General features: G+C 40.0%; 1 protein-coding gene across 1 annotated transcript in view; it reads right to left on the reverse strand.

Moving 5' to 3' along the window:
• The window catches only part of LOC133534924 (transmembrane channel-like protein 3), a 111,225-nt gene that overhangs the window by 93,214 nt on the left and 8,164 nt on the right, over nt 1-9,847 (reverse strand). Inside the window, exon 2 of the mRNA XM_061874250.1 lies at nt 1,162-1,308. Within this exon, the coding sequence (XP_061730234.1) occupies nt 1,162-1,308 (147 nt within the window). The remainder of the gene's footprint in view (nt 1-1,161; nt 1,309-9,847) is intronic.

The following is a 9,847-nucleotide window of genomic DNA, read 5'->3' on the forward strand; positions in this document are numbered from 1 at the left end:
ATATTTGCAAAAAAAAAACAAAGTTTACCAGTTTCAACATTAAATATCTTGTCTTTGCAGTCTATTCAATTGATTATAGGTTGAAAAGGATTTGCAAATCATTGTATTCCCTTTTTATTTACGATTTACACAACGTGCCAACTTCACTGGTTTTGGGGTTTGTACATTATATTTACTTTGGTGGAAGACACATTACGTTTTCCTGAATAATGTCTGCACATACTCAGTAACATGCAATAGTCCATTGCATGAGAGGAGTGGAGGGAGCTGTCGAAATGATCATGATTCATTAAGCATTTTGGTTTATGTTAAAGCGCATTAATTAAGACAAAAAAATAAATAATTGTTTTAAATAAAATAAAACTATATTAAATATTTTTATATGACGTTTAGGGGCTCCTCGAAATCTTGGTGTTCCAGGTTCCTGCTGGGGAAAGAAGCTAAAGTGTCTTGTTTTCTAGTTAGCATTTAAGCTAGATAACCTTTAGCACGGTAGCTTGCTTCTCCAGGAAAAGCAATACCACTGGTTATCAAGTGTGGTAATCAATTACAGTTAACAATAATTTTAATTTGAAACGGTAATACTAACCGTCAAGAGCAATTTACTTGTAGTTGGCCGCCATAAAGGAAGTACTGTTATTAGAGATGTTTGATAATATCAGGCCAATAAATGCTTTAAAATGTAATATCGTAAATTATCGGTATCTGTTTCAAAAAGTAAGATTCATGACTTTTTACCTCGTCATGCTCTCTCAGGGAGAGCATGTACCAAATTCCGAGCTGCTGTTTTGAGGCATATTCCAAAAAAAAAATTGTGACTTTGTGACTTCAATAATAAATATGGCAGTGCCATGTTGGCATTTCTTTCCATAACTTAAGTTAATTTATTTTGGAAAACCTTGTTACATTGTTTAATGCATCCAGTGGGGCATCACAACAAAATTAGGCATAATAATGTGTTCATTCCACGACTGTATATATCGGTTGATATTGGAATCGGTAATTAAGAGTTGGACAATATAGGCTATCGGCAAAAAAGCCGTTATCGGACATCTCTAATTGCTATACTTGTTTTATCACAAAGATAGCCTTTTGTCTTATTCAAATAGTGAAAATACAGTACATGCATATTTATTTGAATTAGGAAGACAGAAAGCATACTTCAAGACTTTGAGCTTGCGTCTCATTGGCCAGGGTCTTGTCCGAATGTTGGCAATGATCTCCTTCTGATACTGAATGTTCTGGAACATTTCCTCCGGGTCATTGCTGTCCACTCGTTCATCCTCTTTGTCTTCCTCATCAGAGGAACTGTAGAATAATATGTGATAAGAAGCAGGATAAGAAATCATAACAATGGCTAATATATATTTCGTTCAAAATAAACCAAACAGATCATCACAATCTTAATGTCAACTTCCGTTTCCCCACCCGTCATTTTGTTGTCCACCAACTGATTTTTATTTTTATTTTTTTGCATTTCCGATACCTTTTACTGTTGGTGTGGGGTGGAGCAACCAAGCACCTCTGCAGCTGTTCTGAAAAAAAGTGTTGTTCTTAACAAGGTCACTTAGTTCCTTTTCAGTGTTTGTCTTAACTTGGCTTCAAACTGAACTTTCTGAATATAACACGGTTCGGCTGTCAAATTATTTCATAAAACTTAAAAGATAATCTAAGCCTCGGCTTTCCTTTACAAAAATGAGTGCTGGACAATTACTACTATTAATCATAGGTTTTTTCAAATAAAAGTCAGAAATACACTACTTTATCATTAATCATTTTTTGAATTTTACGCAATCACACACACCAAGAATTCAAGGAACTGTGTCACATATGATAGCCTGAAATGTAGTACCTGACCTCTGTGATCTAGCCCAGTGGTTGTCAAATGGGGGTACGCGTATCCCTGGGGGTACTTGAAGGTATGCCAAGGGGTATGTGAGATTTTTTTTAAATATTTTAAAAATAGCAACAATTCAGAAATCCCTTATAAATATATTTATTGAATAATACTTCAATGAAATATGAATGTAAGTTCATAAACTGCGAAAAGAAATACAACAATGCAATATTCAGTGTTGACAGCTAGATTTTTGGGGTCATGTTCCATAAATATTGATGACAAAGATTTCTATTTTTGTGAAGAAATGTTTAGAATTAAGTTGATGAATATAGATGGATCTCTATTACAATCCCCAAAGAGGGCACTTTAAGTTGATGATTACTTCTATGTGTAGAAATCTTTATTTATGATTGAATCACTTGTTTATTTTTCAACAAGTTTTTAGTTATTTTTATATTTTTCTGCTAAATAGTTCAAGAAAGACCACTACAAATGAGCAATGTTTTGCACTGCTATACAAATGAATAAATCAGAAACTGATGACATAGTGCTGTATTTTACTTCTGTATCTCTTTTTTTTTCAACCAAAAATGCTTTGCTCTGATTAGGGGGTATTTGAATTAAAAAAATGTTCACAGGGGGTACATCACTGAAAAAAGGTTGAGAACCACTGATCGAGCCCAATGAGCGCCACATGAATGACAGCAGGTAAATAATAATTTAAATCAAATAAGATATACATAGGTTATAAATACAATAAGGTTATATAAATAGATTATGAATAAAATAGAATAAATAAAAAAATCTAACAAATTGTAATCCTGTAGTTCAAATATAATGTAAAAACAATGACAGCAGACCAAACCAAAGTTCAGCACAGTTAAGACACATGTGCAAGTGATGAGTTCCTATTGCAGGGATCAGGAGGGTGGTTAAGTTCAGCACTCTGACAGCTGCGGTGTAAGTCCAAAACGCCACACCTTCTTGACAAACAATAAATGCTGGTGTGCCTTCTTGATCAGACGAGATGATGTTCCTTGGTCAGTTGAAGCCCAAGATAACGAATGCTGGGGACCACTTCCACAGCTGCTCCTTTCATGTGCGAGAAGGAAGGGGATCTGTCCAACCTTTTTGAAGTCCACCACCATCTCCATGGTTGTCTTTACATTGCTGCATAGGCTTGTGCTTTTGAACCAATACACCAGATGTTCTACCTCCTCACTGTACTCGGACTTATTGTTGTCTGTGAAGCATTCCACTACTGCTGTGTCATCCAAAAACTTCACAATATGACAGCTTTAGGGTGCTTAGTAATGCAGTCACAGTATTGTGATGAGGAGGGGGCTAGCACACATTCCTGAAATGATGGAAGAGGATACAGTGTTGTGGAGCCTGACAGTCTATGCTGTTAGTCAAGAAGTCAAGGATCCAGTTCTTCAATTAGGGACTCAGCCCTACCGTGTCAAGTTTCTTCACCACGGTCTGTAGGATCTTCACCATGGTCTGTAGGTTAATGATGTTTAAGTCCAGGAAGAGCAGACAGACATAGGAGTTCCTGCTCTCCAGGTACATGAGGGCTGTGTGGACCACTGATTATATGAAGTGGAACTTCCTGTATCTTCATAATCTGGTGCATGACCAACTTTTCGAAACACATCATGACTATCAGAGTAAGGGTAAGAGTAAGTCATTCAGACCTGTCACTGTGGAGCTCTTTGGAATGATGGAGACTGTCTTCAAGCAGGTGGAACGGAGGATAATTGGAGATGTTAAAAGTGTCCGTTTGTTGGGCATGTTCCTTCGGTACCCGCCCCAGAATGTTGTCTGGGCTTACGGCTTTGTGAGGATTGTTTCTTTTTAAGGGTCTTCCTCACATCTTTTAGGTTACTCTGAAATGATTCTCATCAGGCGGTGATGTGAGTCTGACACATGGCCGGCTCTACACAGGGCAAGAGGGGGCAGAGCCCCCTTAAATAAATATCTTTCCCCCACAAATCAAAATTTGAGAAAGCAAATTTTAATAAACTCACAAAATTACTACATTACAAGTTTACAAAATTTTCTGCACTAGCGGAAAAATCCGCCGAAAAAGGGACACACACGATATAGTATTGTCGGCTTCCCTCTCATCCCTCCCTCCGCTGTGCGTGTATTCACCATTCCACCGGCTGCGCAGCAGACACACACCCGCACACACCCCTCAGCCCTCAGTAAACATCCAATCACTGTTGCAGTATGAAAGTAAAAGAAAAGGAAAAGTTGTCTACATTTATCATATACTTGTTAGGATGGGTGTATTTGTGTAGTCTTATCTCTCATAAACATGTTTATCGTCGCGGACTTTCGGTGCTACGGAGTTCCTTTTTTTTTTTTTACAACTTGATGAGAGCAGTGACAGCGGAGGCTCTGAGCAGCAGTGGTTTGGAAGGCAGGGAGCCTCCACTGTCCCTGTAACATGCTACAAGTCATTTATGATGCTGTTAATGACGGTAAAAATGAAACATAAGGTATATATCCTGCTTAGCAGTCCTCCTCTGGTGTCCTCTGTTCAGAGCGGAGTCCCTAGAAACGGCCCGTTTTACTTAGCAACGGTCTGGCAGTCGACTGCTGGAATTCTTTTTCTGTTGTTTTTCTTGTAATTGTACATAGTCAACCTTTAATGTTTCAATCTACATTTTGTAATAAACAAATTATAAGTTTCATTTGATATGACCAAGACACCTAAAAACAAAAACACTGCCGTGTTCATCAATTTACAAGCAAGTGGGCAACACACATACACTGGAGTGAATGAATTTTGTGCCCAGATGAGTGCCCATGTTCTGTTTTATAAATTAGTTTGAGATTCTTTTTTATCATTATTCATCAGACTACCTTTCAGTTTTGTAAATATTGACTGTAGTGTGTGAAGTCCTACTTTGGGTCAAAATTTATTTGAGAGTTAGGCCATCCAGTTAGGATAAATGTTATGTTGTTGGTTGATAAAATCTGGATGAAGGATGTTTTAATTTATTTTATTCATTTATTTTTATTTTTATTTTTCAGTTTCCCCCCTGAGGGATTGCCACCTTATTGTGGTCAGGGGGTTTGCGTGCCTCAGTGACCGTAAGAGCTATAGCAGCAGGAGCTTAGTTTTCAGGTAGGACACCCAAGTTGGACAGGTCTGAAGGTAGAGGCCTGACAAAGTGCTATCCACTACTCCAGGTTGGGGTTGGACACATAGCTAAAGACCCATTTCAATGAAAAAAGCATCGTTACTATAAGCACAGAAAAAAAAGTGCTGGAGCATGATGTGTACACATGATGCCCCCTTCACATTTCTGACGGCCCCCTCATAAAAGCATGCCTAGAACCGCCCCTGGTCTGACACAGTTGTTTTTGTTGCTGGGGTCATCAAAACTGGCATAAAGCCAGGTGAGGGCATCTGCCTACGAGCGGTCCTTTTGGCAGTGTGCACCTTGGGCATTGCAGTTAGTAGTTCACTTGATACCTTTCCATATGCTCCAGATGTAAAGTGGTCACTTATGTGCATAGGAGGCTGTACACTCTACATTTTTTGCCACTAGCCAATTGTATCCTTAGAAATTGCCCTTGTTTTAAGATCTATTGACATATTTTTCTTCATTGACTTTGCATCATAATCTTAATTTTAGCATGAATAATTATATCTAGTCTAGTATAGTAAAAATGTTGAATTGAGAAAATAACAATTCAAAGAGGAGAATTTGGTTTTCCCCAAATACAATTTTTTGTTAACAATTCTGGAACATTTGGGGGATGCTTAATTTAGGAATTGCAAATTGAATAATGTTTTTTTTTTTTCCAGAATAAAATACTTACTGTATGTATATTTTAAATGTTCAGCTAATTTAGCGTTTTGTATTGCACGTGTGAGAAGGACTTGCAAACTGACAGTTTCACACACAGCTGCAGAACCGGTCCTCACGCTGCACAAACAGACAATGTACAGAAGAGTATCCTCTGTTCTACACTTGTATGTCTCAACGTTTTAGGCGGTCAGAAATAACAATTATTACACAGAATTGTATCATTTTATGGGTGCAAGAGGACTTAAGAGTATGATTAAAACAAATTCAGTTGAATGGTTTTGGTGTCTTCAAGAATTATTTTAATGGCGTTTGTTTTTTTCACATAGAAATAATATGCAGTCCATCCATCCATCCATTTCTACTGCTTGTACCTTTTGGGGTAGCGTATATTATTAAAAATGTTTTTTATATGCATTTTTTGTGTCTTCAGTGGAGTGCGTTCAGATCTACAATATTTCCATTGTAGATGCACTGCAGGAATGCTTCTAAAATGCCCATAAATGCAGTATACAGTAGGGAAGGGATTCTTGAGTGGATCGCTCATGAGAAAAAGGAGGGGCGGTAAAAATTTAGCAATACAGTCTGCTAAAATTGATGGAAAGTAGCACTCTATATAGCAACTGACACTGTGGTCGAAGTTGGAAGTGCCACAAGACACACTTTAAAATAGTCAACACACTCCTGCCATTTGGTGACAGAAGAGGATCTTGATTTTCTGCACCAATCCTGACCCCCCCCCCCCTCATTTTCACGTTTCATGTGTAAGGTAAACCGTGACAAATGTGGCCGAATGAATCCCCTTCCTATTGTATGTCTCTAGCATATTTGAAAACAGCAAAACCCCACAGGTAGAAGCATGATAAAAGGAATGGGCAGTAAATGAGTCTCTGTGGTGATGCCCCGTATAAAACACACAATATCCTCATTTAAATAAGGCGGTCTGCACCACTTTGCAATGGCACATGTTGTCATGATCCGTGGTTAAGATCATGGATTGATTAGTTATGGTATGTTAGTTTTGAACTCTCTTAGTTACTGTTGTGTGCACTCCTGGGTTTATTTTGGTCGCCATGGGGATTAATTGGGTTTACCTGCCTCTGGTTAGTGGTTCCACACTCAGCTGATGTCAAACCACTAATCAGAGAGCTATTTTATTCACCTTGCTCGCCGTGCTCAGTCTGGTGTCATTGTTTGCTGCATGCAACACATACGTTGATTTCTTGTTTCCATGTCCATAGTTCTAGGTTTCCTGCCCTAAATTTTCGCCTTAGCTTCTGCGTGCGATAGGCACGCTTGCCTTTGTTGTTTGCCTGTTGTTTTGTAGTTGGAGGATTTTTGATAAACACATCATCTCCTACCTCACGCTGTCGTCCAGAGTTGTCCGGTCTGCATTCCTGGGAGAGCGACACGGCATAAAGATGCAACCCCGCCGTGACACATGCAGTCTTACTAAAACACACCAACATGCTCACTAATAGTACACATTATTTTATAGATTGTGCATGCTGTTTAGCGCATGATATTTGGATCTTAGTACATCAGGCAAGCTATCAAAGGAGTTGCGTGAAAAACAATTTCAACTATCATTTTAGCCAAAGCCTATACTCTGTCTATATACTTGCGGGCAGCATTCTAACTTCATCATCATCATCATCATCATCATCATCATCATCATCATCATCATCATAATCAGGTCTTTTTGTTTTGTTTTTGTTGTCTGGTTTTGTTGTTGTTATTTTGAATGTCCTTCGTATATATTTCAAAAATTATTCTTAGTTTTTGTCAGCAATTTGTACAAATTTGCAATTTGTAACAGCCAAATATAGCAGCACAGTTACCGAGATAAAAAAAAAAATATGTCTGAAAAAAGTAGTCATCTTTGTTGCTAGTTAGTACATGCCTAAAATATTTCAAGCTAAATTTAGAAGCCCATGGGTACATTAGAGCCACTGAAAAGGTGAACGCAAGTCGTCGTGTAGGGGGAAAAGTGTCAGTATAGCCTCTACGAATAATCTAAACCCCTTTGGCCCTTTTTTAAAAAATGGTTTATTTAGGAAAACTCGAGGGGGATCCTCAAAGGTGTGTGCCTGCACAATTGTGCACTGCTTCTTTGTCCTACGCGAACAGAAAACAATCCAAATCCAAATCCAACTTAAACTCTAAACAAAATAAACACAAAAACAATTATTCTATACTATTGTCAACAAGTGGTTACAGTAGATAAAACAACGACAACGTCAGCCGAGATAGTAAAAGGAAGACAAAAAGTTGCTGTGCATCAACAATCATTTTATTGACAAAACTGATTACTGTCAGCCATAACCACACCAAAACAACATCAGCAACAAAACTATTATTTAACAAAAGTGGTCACTTTCTGTCGTAACCACAACAAAACAAATAAATTATATGTCCCATAATTACTAATTATGAGCATCTGACGAAGGTCAGTTACGTACGTTATCATGATGTGTTCATTGTATTCATGTAAAATGTGTTATTAGTGGGACATTTAATAGCCTAAATACAAAAAAGTAAGATGTTAAAAAAAATTGGTATAGTTTTTTTTTTTTTTCATAGCAATATAAAATAAAATACAACATAACAGCTGACAATAACAAAGTAAAAAACACTATTTAGAATTATGGACGGGTCATGCTGAATTTAGAATGATTTATAAAATATTTTTTTAAGGAAAAGTGACGTTCTCTACTAAGAGCTGTGGTGCTAAGAAGCCCATTTAGATTTTGTCCAAGATAGGTTAGTTCTGCGTCAGTTTTTCTATGAAAAATAATATTTTAGGGCTTCACAGTGGCAGAGGGGTTAGTGCGTCTGCCTCACAATACGAAGGTCCTGAGTAGTCAGGGTTCAATCCCGGGCTCGGGATCTTTCTGTGTGGAGTTTGCATCTTCTCCCCGTGACTGCGTGGGTTCCCTCCTGGTACTCCGGCTTCCTCCCACCTCCAAAGACATGCACCTGGGGATAGGTTGATTGGCAACACTAAATTGGCCCTAGTGTGTGAATGTGAGTGTGAGAGGCGGCCGTGGTCAGCGGGCGTTCGAGCAGGTAAAAACGGCACTCTGCGAGAAACCGGTACTGCGTATGCCTGACTTCACCGGTTTAGCTCGGTTGGTAGAGTGGCCGTGCCAGCAACTTGAGGGTTGCAGGTTCGATTCCCGCTTCTGCCATCCTAGTCGCTGCCGTTGTGTCCTTGGGAAAGACACTTTACCCACCTGCTCCCAGTGCCACCCACACTGGTTTGAATGTAACTTAGATATTGGGTTTCACTATGTAAAGCGCTTTGAGTCACTAGAGAAAAAGCGCTATATAAATATAATTCACAATTCACATCCCTTTTTGTCTGCAGGCGGACGCATCGGGCAGGGAACTGGGGGCGGTGCTGTCCCAGCGGGTGGGGGGTGTCGACCGCCCAATTCTGTACATCAGCCGGAAACTCTCACACCGGGAGGCGAGGTACAGTACGGTAGAGAGGGAGTGCCTCGCCATCCGATGGGCGGTCGGGGCCCTCCGCTACTACCTGCTGGGGTGCGCCTTCAGTCTCTGTTCGGACCACAAACCGCTCCAATGGCTCCACCGGATGAAGGATGCAAACGCACGGATCACCCGGTGGTACCTCGCATTGCAGCCATACAACTTCCGGGTGGTCCACAGGCCGGGTGAGCAGATGGCCGTGGTGGACTTCCTCTCTCGCCCTCCTGGGGGGGGAGTGCCTGGCCTGAAACTGACGGTGGAGGCCTGTGAGAGGCGGGGCGTGGTCACGCACCGCCTGCCGGCGATGGCATGCACGGGAGCCGGCTGGAAGCAAGATGACAGGTGAGTGGATACCTCAGCTGGAACGAGTTATCTAATCACCTGTCCCTATTTAGCAGCGTTGGTGACTGCAGGGCGGGGCTGAAAAGCCAGAAGGACCCCAGGAGGTGCTGAGGTGCTTTGTGAGTGAACGAACTAAGACTGAAAAGACTTGGGGAGCGAACAAAGAAGATGAACTGTTGTGAAAATTAAAAACGAAAAGAAAATCCTTTTGGGAGCCAACGAAAGAAGAAATATTGTGTGTAAAAAGATTAAAAAGAATTGTCAATTTGAACTCCTGCTGTGATCCTTCGGTCCTGAGGACCCCACGACACAAGCCTGTCACAGTGAGTGTGAATGTTGTCTG

Source organism: Nerophis ophidion, linkage group LG02 (genome assembly GCF_033978795.1).
Source record: "Nerophis ophidion isolate RoL-2023_Sa linkage group LG02, RoL_Noph_v1.0, whole genome shotgun sequence".
NCBI classification, from domain to species: domain Eukaryota; kingdom Metazoa; phylum Chordata; class Actinopteri; order Syngnathiformes; family Syngnathidae; genus Nerophis; species Nerophis ophidion.